The sequence below is a fragment of the Xyrauchen texanus genome, chromosome 43, assembly GCF_025860055.1.
Source record: "Xyrauchen texanus isolate HMW12.3.18 chromosome 43, RBS_HiC_50CHRs, whole genome shotgun sequence".
In the NCBI taxonomy this organism is placed as follows: Eukaryota; Metazoa; Chordata; class Actinopteri; order Cypriniformes; family Catostomidae; genus Xyrauchen; species Xyrauchen texanus.
In genome coordinates, this window is record NC_068318.1 from 16,001,945 (window position 1) to 16,019,966 (window position 18,022).

General features: G+C 39.7%; 2 protein-coding genes across 3 annotated transcripts in view; both read left to right on the forward strand.

Annotated features, from left to right (window-relative positions):
* LOC127635629 (GRB10-interacting GYF protein 1-like) overlaps positions 1 to 11,586 on the forward strand; it is a 32,806-nt gene extending 21,220 nt beyond the window's left edge. For both annotated transcript variants that reach the window (XM_052115783.1, XM_052115784.1), the window contains exons 21-25: positions 6,022 to 6,179; positions 6,286 to 6,452; positions 7,098 to 7,209; positions 7,594 to 9,988; positions 10,074 to 11,586. In XM_052115783.1, the coding sequence (XP_051971743.1) occupies positions 6,022 to 6,179; positions 6,286 to 6,452; positions 7,098 to 7,209; positions 7,594 to 7,643 (487 nt within the window). In that variant the 3' untranslated portion in view covers positions 7,644 to 9,988; positions 10,074 to 11,586. The remainder of the gene's footprint in view (positions 1 to 6,021; positions 6,180 to 6,285; positions 6,453 to 7,097; positions 7,210 to 7,593; positions 9,989 to 10,073) is intronic.
* A 2,409-nt stretch (positions 11,587 to 13,995) lies between these two features.
* LOC127635410 (ephrin-B3-like) overlaps positions 13,996 to 18,022 on the forward strand; it is a 57,882-nt gene continuing 53,855 nt past the window's right edge. Inside the window, exon 1 of the mRNA XM_052115445.1 lies at positions 13,996 to 15,077. Within this exon, the coding sequence (XP_051971405.1) occupies positions 14,929 to 15,077 (149 nt within the window). The 5' untranslated portion in view covers positions 13,996 to 14,928. The remainder of the gene's footprint in view (positions 15,078 to 18,022) is intronic.

Genomic DNA, 18,022 nt, shown 5'->3' on the forward strand with positions numbered 1-18,022 from the left:
CTGAGAAAAGAGCTTTGGGAACAAGAATACCCACGCCGCCGCACTGAGGCTTTCCGGACACCTACGGTTGTGAAGTGTGCTCACAAGAAAGCGAGAGGTCTCAGACATGAGCTTGAGATGTCGACTCCAGGACATAAGAGCCCAGAGTAGCATGAACATCCAAACTATAACATTTTATGAATGTGTGCAGAGAGGACCAGCCTGCCGCATCACAAACTTGCTGCAGAGGGACCCCTCTAGCCAAGGCTTTGGTGACTCAGTGAGAAGTAGAGGAGATATTGCGCTATTCATAGAGGTGAAGACGTCCTCTTCTGCCCTGTAACATTTCAACCAGATTTGTTCCAAGTGGAGGGAGCCCTAGCACTTAAAATGGTCTCGATAACCTCAGGAGAAAGCCCTGTGTACCTCAGTTGGTACCCTTCAGGGGCCAAGCGTGAAAGGTTCCACAATTCGGGCCGGGGATGAAATACTGTCCCCTGTGCCTGAGAAAGGTCCTTCCTATTCGTAATCGCCCAAGGCGAGCCGTTGAGGAGAGATATTAACCCTGAGAAACATACCCTGTTCGGCCAGCATGGCACTATCAGTAAGAGGCAAGACCCTTGCTGGCAAACTCTGGCCAAGACTCCTGGGAGCAGAGAAACCGGGGAAAAATGCATACAGACGCATTCAGGGCCATGTATACGCCATTGCGTCCAGACCCAGGGGGGCTGGGTGACTCAGGGAGAGGTAGAGGAGACATTGTTCATAGAGGCGAAGATGTCCTCTTCTGCCCTGTAAAATCTCACCCAGATTTGTTCCACTACCTAGGGGTGGAGTTTCCACTCCCCCATCGGTATTTTCTGTCTGGACTGTAAATCTGCTCCCACATATGGGCATCCAGGGATATAAACTGCCCTTAGTGACGGGCTTTCCCTGGGCCCCAAGGAGACTCCGACGTGCCAGAAATTTAGCTTACTTGAACGTGGACCTCCTTGATGGTTTATGTAAGAGCCTACCGCTGTATTGTCCACCCGCACCGAGACATGGCAGCCTCTGGAGGAAGTTTTTCAGGGCCAGAAATACCGCCATCAACTCAAGAGAGTTACTGTGACAACCGAACTGACGATCCTCCCATTCCCCTTTTGAGCTGGACGACCACTTAAGACCGACACCCAGCCCATCAGGGAGGCGTCTGTCGTTAGCAACCTGCGATGACGAGACTCACCTAGAGTGGGACCCAAGGTACGAAACCGGGGTCTGAACTACATAGAAAAGGAACAAAGCCCGCGGTGCGTAACCCTTATTTGCCTTAGGGGACTGGCCTTTGGATGAAACCCCCTGGCTTTTAGCCACAGCTGGAACGGTCTCATGTGCAGAACGCCCGAAGGGATCACCGCGGACACAGATGCCATGAGACCTAGTATTCGTTGATACTGACAAGCAGTGCAACCTTGACCTAGCCTGACATTGCTCAGGGTGTTCTGAATGGAAATGATTCGTGCGGGAGACAATTGTGCCTGCATCGTGATTGAATTCCATATAACCCCCAGATAAGTGATTCCCGGGTGGGAGAGAAGTTAAGTCTCAGACCCGGAGAAACCAGATGAGCTATGACGATATCCCTGTGCTGAACTGCCAGTTCTTGGAGCTGCGCTAGGATCAGCCAGTCGTCTATGTAATTCAGAATGCGGATGCCCTGGAGTCGCAAAGGAGCCAGTCCTGCATCCCTGCATTTCATGAATGTGCGGGTTAATAGGGCTAGGCCGAATGGAAGAACCCAATACTGGAAGTCTTCGCCCCCGAAAGCGAACCTCAGGAACTTTCTGTTCTGTGGTGGTATTTCTATTTGAAAATATGCATCCGTGAGATCGATGGTGACCAGCCAAACGTGATGTTGAGCTTGACTAGACTGGGTGTCCGGCGGCCCCTCCCCCTGGGTGTGGCGAGGAAGGAATTGCCCTAAGGCTTCCTCGTGACTTTTTTTGCCTCCTGGAACCTGGTGATAACTATATTCATAGCGTCACCAAATAAACCAGAAGGTGAAACCGGGGCATCGGGAAGGAAGGTTTTTGTCCTTTCCTCAGATGCCTGAAAGGTTAAGCCATAAGTGTCACTCCATGCTGACCAAAGCAGACATAGACCGGCCAGTGGTTTGGGCCGTCTGCTTGGTCATGCAGAGAGACAGGTCCGTGGCTCGACGAAGCTCAGTGAAAGCCTCTTCGTCGACCGTGGTGCCCACACTCAGGTCCTTCAACAGATTAGCCTAGTACGCCTGTAACACTGCCATAGTGTGCAGGGTAGCGCCAGCCTGACCTGCTACCTGACAAGCCTTCCCCACAAGCGTAGAGGTGGTCCTGCCCAGCTTTGTGGGGAGAGTGGGTCTCTTTAGCGATGGTGCCAGGCGAGAGAGAACCCACAAGTGTCTCTTCTACCGGCATCACCGAATACCCCCGGGCTTCAGCCCCCACGATAGTTGAATTCGTTAACGTCGAGGGCACGAAGACACGGGAAGTATAAGAACCCCTCCATGAATGAGAATACTTGTTATGGAGGTCATAGAGAAAAAGGAAGGGACTGATATAGCGTTCCCTTTTATTGATTTATTTTTGCCACCAGACAGAAATTTGTCTTGTTTGAAGCGGGGAGGTCTGTTGTTAGCCGCTTTATTATTGTGCGTGGCACGTACAGAGATTCAGCGTCCCCCCTCGTGAACCGAAGAGGCGCCGAGGCACGCTAAAGGCTTACGAGAAGGATCAGCTGGATCTGGGGAGAGAGTGAGGGAAGGGGACAAACCCATCTCTCGCTCCTCAACCAGCTCCATGAGAGAGCCCCACGAATTAAGTGTGGGCGCTGACTCCCGAAAGCAAGCGAGGCGAGCGCAAAGCATTTTGCCCGAGAGCAGATCGCAATGCTCGCACCTGCCCCGCTCCAACGCAAGAGCAGCATGCTCTTCCCCCAAACAAACAAAGCAAAACTGATGTGTGTCCCTCTCGGCCATAGAGCGTAAACAAAGGAACACGCATCGTTTGCTCCGACTTTTAAGTCATTCTCTCTTTTTTTTTAAGAAAGAAGAGAAAGGAGAAAATGTTCACTGCGCACTGCCTAACCAATTCTAACTCCTAACAGAGTAAAGAAAGTTTTGACAGGCTTGTGAGAGAGACACACACAGAATGGCTCTGAAGAAAATAGATCTGACGACACGCTGGTGACGCATCTATTTATAGCCTGGCCACAGGAGTGCCCAATGATCTCACTAGCCGAGGCTATAAATTCTGGTCAATGTTCATTGACGTGTTACACACATATTCACAGCTGGTCACAATGTAGGATTGTTCCCAAAGCGCTTTTCTCAGCACAGCATCCTAGTGAAGTTTTTGTAAAGGGAACATCAACATCTCCTGAATCGCTGCCTCGTCATTAATTTTTTTTTCTGTGTTTTCACCCGTTGTGTGCTAATCTGTGCAGTTATGGGTGCGAGCTCGTCTTTTCATGTTGTTTTGTTGGCTTCTTATCACTAATAAACTCTCCCAGTTTCTATGTGCGTGGGTTTGTGAAAGAATGTCGGGATTGTAGTTTAATTCGGGCACATATGGTAATTTGGTCTGCGAACAGTCGTGTTTGTGCGCTTGACTTTAGTGTATGCACTTGCGTCTTTGTTTCTACATCTGTCTTTGCGCACCACTGCACTGCCGTGACTTAATCTGAACTCAGAATCGATTCTGATTCTTTTGAGAATCGATTCAGAATCATTGGAGTATGATACGCGATGCATCGCTGAAACTATTTTTTAGATCTGGCGATGAAGGGGTAATTAAAACCCAAGAAGGTAACTACAGCGTTACCAACTTTTGACCCAAATTAGCCCCTTTCTGTGAGTTCTTGGGGTGATGCAAGAGTCCGGGTTTGTTTAACAAGCTTAAACAGGAGGCAGATGAAAGAGTTCAAGTTAAGAAGGCAGATCAAGAGTTTCAGCTGGCAGTCAAGTTTCGCCAGTTAGAGTTGGGGGTTGCCATGGGTGTTGCTCCCTTCCCCTACCATAAAACCAGCTCCTCCTAGAGGTATGAATCCTCCAACCTCTTGCTCCAACAGTTTCAGTTTCTCATGCCCCTTTTTTTATATATATATTTTTTTATATATCACTCAATTTTGGGTGACAGAAGTGGACTGTTATTTTACTGAGGCTTTCTACTTTGTTAGGGTGGCCTAAAGAAATGTGGTCATTACTTTTACAAGATTGTTTGACAAGTATAGCTCGAGATCTGTTCTACTCTTACCGTTGAAGACCGTTTAAATTATGATGATGTAAAGATGGCAATTTTCATGGCAAATAAGCTGGTTGCATATTGGCATAAGTTCAGAGAACATAAGAAAACTGCTGGTATCATGTTTGATGAGTTAGCTCACGAGAAAGCCAATCTTTTTGACAAATGGTGTAAATCATGCCAGGTCGAGGACTTTTACTCTTTGCCAAAACTAATCCTTTTGGAGGATTTTAAGAAGAATCAACCTGAGCGTATCGTGATCTATCTGAATTAGCGAAAAGTAGTTTCTGTGTCAGAAACAGCACATCTTAGCTTTAGTTTGTGTTGATGCACACTAAAAAAATGTCTAGGTCTATTTCATCACATTCAGACCAGGTGGACAAGGTTTCTATGCTGCAGTTTTCCCATTCAAAATCCAGTCCACTTTGAAAAGAAGAACGAGAGTGATTTTACTGACAAAGTGGGACGTGTTATTGCTTAGCTTTAAAAAAAACACACTGTGGGTGTTTGGTTAAAAATATTACTAAGACTGTTCTACCTGACAAAGTTCCCTCTGTTGACCCATGTTATGCTCCATTTCTCCTGAAAGGGATAGTTTCATCTGTTCTAATCTTGCAAGACACAGTCTCAGTCTTTCATTTTAGATTCTGTTTTACCCGTGTCTGACCACTCATGTATTTCCCATGTAGTGGTTCAGGTAATAGGAATGGGTGTTACAAAGGTTCCATTGCATTATATTAATCTAGAGTCCTGAGTTGGTCTCTGGCTTTTTAGGAGTAAGTTCAGTGTTGCCTGTGAAAGGGGTAATGTTTTAGGCAATTATTTAGCAGGTGGAAAAGTACTGCCTTTACCTGAAATTTTGGATTCTTTAGGTTGTTTGTGTCCTGATGGCTTGTCACAAGATTTTCTTTCAGTGTTTCCTTTGTGTTGTGACTCGAGCTCAAAGCTGTAAATTGAAAGATATGTTGGACTTGTCAGCATCTTCCTTGTGTCAGACAGTAAAAAAGTTGTGTGTGGAAAGTCACATTTGCTTAAGTCAAAGGCTGCTGTGAACAGGATTTTCTGCAAAACCATGTCTGAGACCTTGACTCTACCTGTGTTTAAGGGAAACTTGAAGCACAATGTGTATACATGGCCCTTAAAAGTTGTCTTTCCTCTACACTCAATCTAGAGTAGGCAACAACTTGGCCTTTTTGTTGCTTTGTGGATAGTCTTAATGCGTAAATGGACTCCCTATGTTGAGGAGAATATTAATTGGAGCACTGTGTATCAGACAATTTTTTTCCCTCCACATACCGTCAGTATGTCTCTTAGTTTGGCCCATGATCACCCATGGTCGAGAAAACTAGGGATCACCAAGACATATAGTCATGTTCTGAATCACTATTGGCAAGGCCTAAAGACAGATGTGGTTCAGTATTGTAAAACATATGATGTGTCAACGCTCAGGAAAACCCAATCAAGTAGTGCGAAATGCTCAGATGTGTCCAATAACAGTCATGGCATAATCATTTGAACATGTGCTAATTAACTGCGTTGGCCCGTTGCCAAAACCAAGTCGAGAAATCAGTTTATATTTACCATGATGTGCACAGCAACCCGATTTCCTGAAGCCATCCCTCTCTGTAAAATCACAGCTACTGTGATCATAAGGGCCTCTTTGTTTGTGTAATGCAGAAGAATGTCATAATAGTTTGAGATGGCATAAGGGTGAGTAAATGAGAGAATTAGCATTTTTTGGGAAACTATTCCTTTAACTCTGGAATGTATGTGTCCACAGTGATCAGTACATGCTGAATCGCCGTAAGCACACTGACGATGAGGAGAGACTTCTGAAGCTTCTTCAGGGGATGAAACCTCAGGATGGTTTCACCACTTGGTGTGAACAGATGCTCCATGCGCTCAACACCTCTGCAAATAGCTCCTCTTCACTTGATGGTAACACTGTTCTTTCTCCTGTTCCCTTTTCTTCCTGCTCTATTTTAAGAGTAACTTTCTGAATTGAAATTAAACTTTCTTTATCTTTTTCTCCCATTCTTTGTAGTGCCCACCATTGTGGCATGTTTGAAGGAGGTGGAGTCACCATACGAAGTTCATGACTTCATCCGCATTTATCTGGGTGATACCATTGAAGCCAAAGAGTTTGCCAAGCAGTTCTTGGAGCGCCGTGCCAAACAGAAAGCAAATCATCAGAGACAACAGCAGCAGCAGGTATTTGTTTGATTTTCTGAATGAGTAATTTGTTCTTGCTCCAGGTTTATATGTAATATGTTGTGTCATTTTTTAACATGCTTGTTTATGCACATGAGTGAGATTTTGAATGTGCTGAATCCTTGTAGATGTGTACAGTTTTAGACAATACATTTAAAAACAAATGTATATTATAAAATAGTTTTCAATAGAGATGTTCAGCCGTGATGTCAATTTGTAGGCTAGCCTAGAAGTTTAATTCAGTGTGTTCTCCCCGGAATTTCCTATATGTTTTTATAATAGTGTTTGTTGATTTATGAGTAAAATAAGATATGTGGTAAACATTACTTGAAGATACTTGGACATTTTGTTCTACATTTTAAATTACACACAACATGGGAAATGTACATTTTGAAGCCGCATAAAAAACTGCTATTATGGGAAAACCCTTGGCTCAAATGCTAATTCTCTTCCATATTTTTGGACTAAATCGGAACTCCAAGAATAAGATATCATTGGTGAAATTATAATTATAATTTTGTTTTATTACAACTTGTAAAAATCTGGATGAAAAGCTTACCTATTTGCTTGACCATTTGTTGAATTTTATATTTGAGAGCTGGGATTTTGTTGTATTTAATGACTCTCTGATTTTTCCCTTCGCAGTCAATGTTCCGGGCAGCTCACATGAGTAAGGGCAGCAGTTTGTACGACACTCAGGGAGGAAAAGAAAAGAAAAAGCCTAGCATGATGCTCCACTCTGACCCCAGTATTCTCGGTTAGTGTGCCCACACTAACATAAATACTCACACACCCCAACTCCATTAGATTCAGCTTTGCCCATCAACATGCATACATTACCCAGTATAACCCTTAGGTAATGTAACCTCTGAACTACTGCTGTTTAATCCAAGTTCTGGCCCTTATTCAAATTCTTGCAGTTTGGGTCATAGTCAGTGCTTCATCTTGAGGATGAAGAAGTTGCTGATGTTCTTATTTGAAAAGCATTTTGTTTACTATCATGCCTCAAGCTATAAAAACAACATTAGACATGAGGAACATCTATGAATTAGTCATTACTCTATACCCCAATGGGAAATGTCTTTTAAAAAGTGAACCCACAGACCCCTTACCTTCTGTTCTCCTGTTTCCCTCTCCGCAGGCTACTCATTCCTGGGGGGAGGTGAGCTGGAGCAGGTGGAGGATTACTGACCTCAGCCCGTCTACTTGAGTTTACCTGAGGCCTTAAACCTGGAGCAAATCAGCAGAGGAATGTGCACTGCTCAGCGAGGGAGGGCTGGGACAACCCATGTCCACGCCCCCTCTCCTCCTTTCTCTCTCACTCTGCACTGTGAGAGGAGCAGAAGAGATGGTTATTAGGAGGTTCAATGTGAAGAGGAGATCCTCTTCCGCCTCCCGTCAGTTAAGCACCTTACCAAAACCGTTGCACTTTAATATTTTCATATATGAAATGGAGTTTTGTCTTTTTTTACAATGCAAAAATGTGTGAATATATTGTTGCATATATTATGTGTAGAATTTGTATGAGTATACATAGGAGAGGTAGGAACTGAGCAGTTACCGCTGTATGGAACACCAAGGTTAAGAATGTTCTTAGGGGAGATTAGAGTTGACTGTCTCTCCTAAAAGACAAACACTGTTGTATTTTTATGTAATTGTGAAGCTATAAAAATCAGAATTTGAAAACTTGAAGATTTGCACTTGTTTAACAAAAAAGAAAAAGACAAAAAAAAAAATAGACTAGTTAACAAGGATTTTTGTGAGCACGTGTCAGCCTAAAACAGAGATGAAGAAAAGTCTGCACAAATTGTATTGCTTACTAGCCTGTAAAAAAAAAAAAAAAAAATACACATGCCATGTTTTTATTTTACATTCATCACAATTTTTGTACTTCATTGAGCATGTCTGATAAGGTTACGTTTTTGTTCATGGGCTCTTAGAGACAAAGAGGTGAGTCAAGCATTGCATTTTTACCCTCCAGTGTTTTCAAAGCATGTCTGAGGTGCTGTTTTGCCCATTTGGCTCTGTTTTAATCCGGGTCTCAGCGCATGGTTTTGGTTTTTAAATGTAGCTACTCTGTTGTCTGTACACAAACAATACTTGCATTACAACCCTTCCCCACTTGCTTTGTCCACGATGTGAACTATTGCCTTCTGTACAGAAAGTGTGCGCGTGTAAGTGTAAGGTCTGTTGGGTGGTGTTGAGTCAGCCACCAAGGCGCTGTGATCCGGTGTGTGTTCATTGTTACTTTTTTTTTTTTTTTGCTGTTGAAAAAGGATGATTTATTTTATTGGTCTATACAAAGTATTTGAACTTTATAAGTTGGAGCACTTTCTAAGCTGCTACCTTGTATTTTTTATTTCTGATGATGTTGTATTATGAATGAATGTATTCCAAAACAAACTATGTGCATCTGAAAACAAGGCTTGTGTGTCTCTGAGGAAAACGGACACACCTCACCATTCGGAATATGCCTATTATCTGTGGTTAGATTCTGGGATTCATGTGGCCTGTACTGAGTCAATGGGCTCCGGTTGCTGGTGCTCTTCCAGAAGTCTCTCACACCACCCGGAGATTCCTAATTTCTGACTTGCCGAGCAGACATCTAGAAAAGACTCAAAGGATTGTCTTTTTTCTGTCAGTGCTCTTGATACAGGGCAAATGAGAGCCAAGGATCTGCAGAGTGTAGCAGTATTTTAATTTTTTGAAACCAAATCTAATTTCTTTCCATAATACGTGAATTTGGGATATGTTTTTCATCATATATTTGCCTGAATCCTCTATTAAAAAAAAAAAAAAAAAAAAAAAAATCGACTTTGAGGTCAGAAGGATCAGAGATTTCAATACTTGATTTATAGAAAAGATACATGCTTTAAGCTTATTTCATTCTTTATTCTGACTGGATTATATTTTTGTACAAAAAAAAAGGAGAGAAGGACTGAAAACAGACGTAAGAGTGGACAGTAGCACTAACATAAAAGCCATCCTGGAATCTGGGAAGGAGTGGCAACCAGCTACATTTAGTGCTTCACGTAGTGTCGGATGGAGAACATTTGTGTTCATCACATCCACATGCAAACAGAAGGATAGAGACTTACTGTTCTTTCAAGCTGCAATCTCGCTCTTCATCCTCTGAGAAAAAGCCACTCTCTGCAACACTATCAAATGAAGGAAAATCCTACAGCATTTGAAAAAAGTGGTCATTTGAATGTTCGATTAAAAAAAAAAAAAAAAAAACCTTTATGCCTTTTTAAAAACAATACTGTGCGAAGAGACTGCAGGTTCTCAAGTCTATCTATCATATTTTTTTTTTAAACTCCCCTGTTGAGACTTGAGTCTGTGATGAATGTTTGAAGAAGGGGGAGATGGACTGAAGCAAACTCCTTATTTCTTCACACTTCACTTGAACTGAACCTCAAGAGCACAGATGCATCGTACCAGTTAATAAAATGAGATGGCGATTAATACAGCTATTATACAAGGGACAGAGTTCATGGATAGAAGTGGAACTTAACAGTTGAACTGCAAGGAAAATGGTAAGATTACATTGTTGTATTCAAATTAAATTAGAATTTTGCAGGAGTTCTGTTTGTGGCTTAATGCTGCATTTTGTTTTCACAGCTCTTCAAGGATTGAATTTACCTAGATAGCCATGCTAGGACCAGCACACACCTAAAATCCTCTGATGTCATCGAACTGAACCAAGCAATAGACAGCTCTTTCTCTTGGTTTTTCTTTATTGTCTTTCTCTTTTTCTTTCCTTGATCCTGGCATCGGTAGAATGGGACCCACAATCTAGGTGTATGCTTATGTGTGGAGAGACTATGTATGTCTTTAGAAAGACACTCATGCTTTTGTCTCACTACAGAGTGAGGTGTGGACTGGGTGCCCTGTAAATAATGTAAATGTTTTTTGGTCTGTTTGTTCTTGAGTTCTGTCCATCTTAGACCATCATTTTGGGTTTCACATGCTTTAATTGAACAAAATAGAACTGCACTGGCCAACATTAATGTAACACTCGTTAAAAAAAAAAAAAAAAAAATCGCTGTATTTACACACCTCTTGTGAAACCTGAGCCTGGCTGATTGATGATGTTTCACATACATTGACTTCACTCATACCAGACTGTGGAAGTTTCCTCAGTGTTTTCTATTAATTGTTGGTATGTTAATGTTCAAGTGAATAACTATTGTACTGAAAAGTTTGATGAACATTGGTATGCTGAAATCGTAATGCTAAAAAAGGAGGGAGCTTGCCTCTATCAGTTCAGTGACAATTTTGTTTTTAATTATTTTAAAATTGAAATGATTAGGTTGGTACATACAGAACCTGGGGGTTAGTTTTTCCATTGAGATCAAAATATGTTAAACTTTAAATACATTTTTTTTTTTTTAATTTGTAACTGGTTTTATGTCATTATTTTGGAACTAAGCAGACATCTCTAGAGTCTGTTTGGGCTCAGACCATAATAATTGTTAATGTTACCGCACAGACTTTATTCACGCTAGCGCCATCTTTGTTAATGGGAATGACAACGAGGCTGTGAGGGATAGACTTACATTTTCTTCAATGGACCTTACTGAGGTTTAAATTGTTTTTGGTTCGTTCCGCGATCAAATATCTGTCCAATAACATTCATTATACAAAGAACTCCAGACAACATGAGGTGTGGAATATCAGACGTGATCTTGGAGCTTTATTCCGTTTGTGGACCAAAGATCACTGAATAAGCAGTGAGCACAGAGTAGATTTGACGCCTGCTTAGCAGATATATTCCACTGTGGGGCAGTACAATCACACTGCCAGTTGAAGGCCTCATAGGGGAGATATAGTAATATTGTTCTTTCAGAACACAATGTATCCGAAATCTTTTCACAGCACAAGCTCTATTCCACCATTTGATTCCCCTGGTCCAGTGTTGAGTAAGTTACTCTAATAAAGTAATAACTAGTAATGACATCTACAGTGTAATTAGATTACTGTACTAAATACTATGTCTGAAAAGTAAGTGCATTACATATTACTTTCTTAAACCCTTATCAACCTCGACCAGATGAAAAATACAAGGATATACATGAAGCTGTTCTTTTAATTCTTTCAAATAAATAATATAAAATCTAATACATTATTTGTGAACTGGCCAAAGAATTTAAAGGGGCTGCATTAAATTGAAAACATTACTTTATACATTTTAACATTAGACATTACGTTTTTATTTTAAGTTCGCTGTTGTTTTATATAGAATTGTTAACATCAGTAGTAACTTAAATCAATTAATTAAATTACTGAAAAATTAAGAGTAGTCCCTTTCAATTAAAAAGTAATTAATTACAGATTAGTTTGATTTGTAGTTTAGAAACAGGATTTGAATGAATAGTTTAAAATTCTCTAATCATTTACTTGTGCTCATGCCATCTTCTGCAGAATGCAAATTAAGATTTTTTGTAGAATATCTCAGCTCTGTTGGTTCTCACAATGCAAGTGGATGGTGACCAAAACTTTGAAGATCCAAGAATCACATAAAGGCATCATATAAGTAACCCATATGACTCCAGTGGTTTAATACATGTCCTCAGAAGTGATCCAATCATTTTTTTTCATGAGAACAGACCAAAATGTAACAAATATACTTTTGCTCCTTGGCAATCATGATTTCAAGCATTACTACACTTCCTTTAGCGCACTGCACAAGCAATAACAACTAGGAATTGTAATCGAGTTTCAAATCATGATCATGCTCAGAGACTGCAATCACAAGGTGTATAGTGGAAAAGGAATATATTTTGATCTGTCCTAACTCTGATTGGATCACTCAGAAGACATGGTGTAAAGAAGTTCAATGGAAAGGAGGAGGCGAGAACTGGCTTTTCGATATAAATAATATTTTAATAATACATTTAAACAGAAGACACAAACACACACATGACGGACATGTCCGTAAACGATCTCTCTCTCCCGCACAACCCTCCGCAATCGGCCTTTATCCCTCTCGGAGGCTTGATTAGCCTGATAAGTGACCACGTGTGTAGAATCACGGCCCTGCCACACATGGATTAAACCTCTGGAGTGATTTGGATTGCTTTTATGCTGACTTAATGTGCTTTTTGGAGCTTAAAGTTTTGGTCACCATTCACTTACATTGTATGGACCTACAGAGCTGAAATATTCATTTATTTTTTGCTGAAGAAAATCATACACATCTGCGATGAGGGTGAGAAAATTAGAAGGATTTTAATTTTTTGGTGAACTATCCTTGAAGTCCTGGTGAAGTCCATCAAGTTAAAGGAATGATCAAAATTAATTTCGAATTGTTCCACCTTTTCTTTAAAAATTCAAAAATCGAGGTTACAGCGAGGCACTTACATATACGTTTATGCATTTGGCAGACGCTTTTATCCAAAGCGACTTACAGTGCACTGATTACTGGGACAATCCCCCCCGGAACAACCTGGAGGTAAGTGCCTTGCTCAAGGACACAATGGTGGTGGCTGTGGTGCTCGAACCAGCAACCTTCTGATCGAAATGTAATTTCTAATGTTAAAATGTATCAAGTAAAATGGAATGTAACATTATGTGCTTTAGCCCACTACACCACCATCGCCACCTCTTAAAATAGAAGTGAATGGGGGACGATTTTTGAATGTTAATATACTCTCTATTTCAAAAGTATAGTCACAAGACATAAAGGATATGTGCGTAAACATTAGTTTAGTGTAATATAATCACTTATAAACCTTTTCTGTGCAGATATAGCGAATTTTACAACTTCATTATCATGATGATGTAATGTCAACAAACGCAAAAATGACTGTAAAAATGACCATTTAAACTTCTTTACAGCTCAAATAATACACAAGATTTAACAAGAATACGTGCAAGTGCTTTTATAAAATTATAAGCTTCACATTGCTGTCTTTAAACCCTCCAAAACTTCTGTAACCTCGATTTAAAAAAAAATAACAAATTTTTAAGAAAAGGAGGAACGGGTCGAAATACATTTTTGTGGTAATCAACATAATGTCACAAATGCTGTTGATCGAGCTTAACTTGTATTGAACACCAATCATACTTCTTCTGGTGTTTGTGGTACTGGACTAAAGTTGAGGTGGTTGGATGACCTGACCATTAAAACTGATAGACCACAGGAGTCTTGTAAAATTATTCCTGAAAGAAAATATGCGTGGCTTTGATACCAAACTTTAAAGAATATATATATATATATATATTTTTTACAATATTCTGGCCTTTGTTAACTTCCTTTATATTTGAAGAGAATCAGCGCAGTCGACCCCTTTGAGCCTCACAATTCATATTACAGTTCCTAAAATCGTCGAGACATTTTGCTATTGCTTAAGTGGGAAGACAAACTAATGTTATTTTTTTATGCTGATAATATAAAAAAAAAAATATATATATATATATATATATATACCTCACAGAGAGAGAAGTGCTTCTCGAGTCACATCCACTCGAAATCTCCTCCCCCGTCAGTCAGTCAGCAACACGCGCGCTCACCGCCGGCACGCGAGTCAAAGCGCGAGACTTTGCGGAGCAGTGGAGAATCGGACAGAGCAAACGGCGCGCGCAGCGTCAATGGAATGTAAGAATGCCTCGTTTTTAGTTACCAACGGTCATTTTTCTGAGTGTTTTACAACTGACTGTCGTCAAATGCCGTCGTTTATCTCCTGTTTATGCGCCAAAATCGGTTTCATGCCTTACTGATTTGATGGACTGTGATTCATTAATATGTAAGACAGAGTTGATGGACATCTTCTCAGTTGTTTCAGGACTGAACATCAGATTACTGCATGAGAGTTTGTTTGTTAGGATATTGTGGATATCTGACGGAACTTAGAAATCATACAAGCCAGTTTTGGACCTCGGAGGCGTTTTCTGCACCAGCAGTGAAGTACGGCACAACTTATGCACTTTTGTCCTGAGCTGGACTGAATTATTTGGGGTTGGATATTCATTTTCTCCACAGGAGTATAATTAAAACTCAAAGTCCTTCATAGAAATGCTAATGCTGTGGTTAATGGAGAAACATTTCTAAAAACTCACCCGCAGTGGACCCGGCGCCCACATCTGTCTGTGTGCATTTAAAATAATTTTACTTAACTCACCCGATCCATTATCATAATATTGTTTGAAATTCATCCCAAATCAAATTCATACTTTGACCATATGACTTAGCATTTCCCCCTAACTTACATCTCAGTCTGACAGTTACTTTGGGACATTCAAGTTGGGGTCACCACCTCCCTTGATGGCACAAAGGGTTCTGATGTTCCTGAATCTGCTTTCTTTTACAAATATTCAGAGATTTCTGGTCTGATTTTCCAAAGTCTTTCAGATGTGGATGTTGCGGTCACGCCATCTCCTCAAGCTTTGAGGGAACGAGTGAAGTTCATCCCTGCTGTCCCTCCACCACTCTTTTTCTCTATTAGGTCCCATTAATTTGTCTTGTAGGAGTACCATGGGAGTCCAGACAAGGGGTGCCTGGGCGGGCATGGCGTTCTTGGACTGGTTCAGTGGATTGGGATTTCTCTTAATCTTCCTGATGGAGAGTTTAGCAGTTGATGCGAGCAACATGGAGCCAGTCTACTGGAATTCTTTAAACAGGAGGTAGGTTGGTGATGGATGTTTTTTGCTATAATTCACAAAGAGACCACTAAACTTGGTCCAAAACTTAGGCCTGTGGCTTAGAAGTACTTTAGCTTCTGACTCAGATACCTCTAATATACCACAAAAGCAAAACTAAGTAGATTTTATTTTAGGTTAGTTGACTAAACAGTAGACTAGGCTACTTTATCTGTAGATTAATGGATGCATGTTCGTTTAAGTTTATGTAGTGTATTGTCAATATTTTTGAATAGTCATACATGAATAATAACAGTCATGCTAAATTGTAATATTTGTGAATTTGCATTTTTTGAGGGGTATGTGAAGTTGTTCCAGCAAATGTAAACACTGTTACAATAATAATATTGAACCTGACAGTACAAAGATGATCCTTGGAATTTCCTTATGTTCATTTATATGGTCTAACTGGGCAATATTTTGTACCTTTTCAATACTTAGTCAAGTTAATTTTAAACTTTGAACAGAATTTTATACAGTTGGGACAGGGGTGACTTAGGCCAGTCTCAGTCAGGGAGTCTAGTTAAAGGTTTGGACAGACGCTGTGGTACACTCAACTGAAAGAGACAGGGGGGTATTTTCCAGCTGGCTGCCTCCCGATTACGGGTCGTGTGCATGCCCTCCCTAGATAAGGCATGCATGCTTCACCCACAGTGACACAATCTGTGGAACCCATGCAAAGGTCCTCTAATTTGTATTTATTTATTTATTTTGCTGTTGATGTACCTCTCTGCTTACTTGACTTTAGGACACTAGAAGCAATATTATGAAGAGTGTAGGCCTTGGGTGAGAGACAGATAAGGAATTCCTTGAGTCTAAATAAGAGAAAAAATCTGGTTAAAAAGTAGGCATTGGGTTTGTTAAAATAAAATAGAAAACCTTGTAAACCTTAACAGAACCGGTTTTATAAATCTATACATAATCTATTATATATTGAATACCTTGAGCTTCACTCTGACTGACAGATGGCAGTGAGATTAAAAAAAAAAGTCTCATTCTGCTATGGATAAATATGTGTTTTAACACTACTGAGTCACGCAACATAAAATGAAAAACAATTAGAGAAGACAAACCGATCAGAGCCAGAAAAGATAACGATAGAAGACTAAAAGACACAAGAAAATAAAGATTAAACATTAGATGCTGTGATGTAGATGCTGTGAGAAAGTGACATGAGAGTCACTCATCATATGGAATAAATGTTCCTCTGATCGATGTCAGTGATCAAAGGTCAATGTGTTTACTCTCACCTCACCTTCCACATCCCTTCCAGGTCATTTCTCCCTCTTTTACTCACACATTCTCTCTGTCTCTTTCTCACTCACTCACAAAGTGAATATGCCAACAAGACACAATTGATGAAAATTATCTTAATGTTATCTGCATACAGAGACACCCGCATATTAATTAGTAATGAATGTTTTTCTAATAGCATATATTTAAACTGGCAACAAACTATCAAAAGTCCTATTTGGGTTGCGCAGTTATACCAAAACAAATTAAACGGTACGATATTATCTTGTTGCTAATTTCAGTACCTTATTACAGGATGCTGTCATTAGCAAAATTATATAAGATATGATACATTTGAAATTAAAACAATGACAATTTGAAAATAAAATAAAAAAAGTTGGATATGGCCAACTGTGACCATTAAACAGCAGAAGGATGTAATTTAATTAAATAATATACTACATGCTACAGAATGAACAAGAGGTGCAGCTCTACTGTCATATGATTCCAACATACATGCACGCACACGTACACACACACACACACACACATAAACACAGCACACACTGCTGGTGCTTAATTTTCATGCAGTGTGTTTAGAATATAAACGGCTGTTAACACTTAAATGAACTCCTTCTGTGCAGCTCAGAGATTTCACATGGAGAGTCACAACGGGAGTATCCCAGCATTAATGGGAAGCTTGATATAGCTAACCCGTAAAAACATGAAGAACTCAAATGTCTGTCAAAATAAAGGTCCCACTACTCTTTTCAAATGGATGTGTGAAATTGAAGACAGACAAATATAACTACTGTATAAAAATGTAATATTCAAAAAGTAGCAATAATACTCATAATAACAACTATTTAATATTAAATGGTTATATTGTTATTATTATTATCATCTGTAAGCAATATCACGAATGCAAGCAGCCTTGTTCCACAGGTAATTCGATTTTTTGTTTCAGATTAATGTTTTTGTTAATACTGTGAAGTTTTGTTGTGCAGCATTTTATTTAACAAAAAATAAAATTGAATTTATTTGTAATAAATAAACAATTATATATATATATATATATATATATATATATATATATATATATATATATATATATATATATATATATTTTTTTTTTTTTTTTTTTATTAAAACTGTATGTATCAATTTGATTAAACATTTGATCATAACATTTCATTAAAACATTTAACATGGAATGCAGAAAAATTTAACAGTAAATGCATAATTTGTATCTGTAAGACTTCATGCAGTTCTTTTAATATTTTATTTTTTTAACAGTTAACTTTAATTATTTTTGATTAGAGGATCTATTTAGTATCGATGCAGAGGTACCAGGGCTGGTATCGTATCAAAGCCAACATTTTGGTATCGGAGCAACCCTAGGTCCCATTATGTTGTGTAGTACGGAGAAAAAATTAGACAACTTTGAAATGGTTCAGACAGGTTGTAGAGGGATCCATGGGATAAGAGGAATGGATTTCGGCCCCTAAATGAGTGAAATCAATAGCGAGGGCAGACTGTCTCTCTGCATCGCTCCAGGGGAAGTTGTTGTATAACTCTCTGCCTCAAATGAACATTAAAAATGTAATCCTTCATGGCTCCCTCAATATTTAATGAATCAGCTGCTAATTGGAGACAGATAAAAGCTTGCTTAACTGGGTTAAGCGTTTCAAATTAAA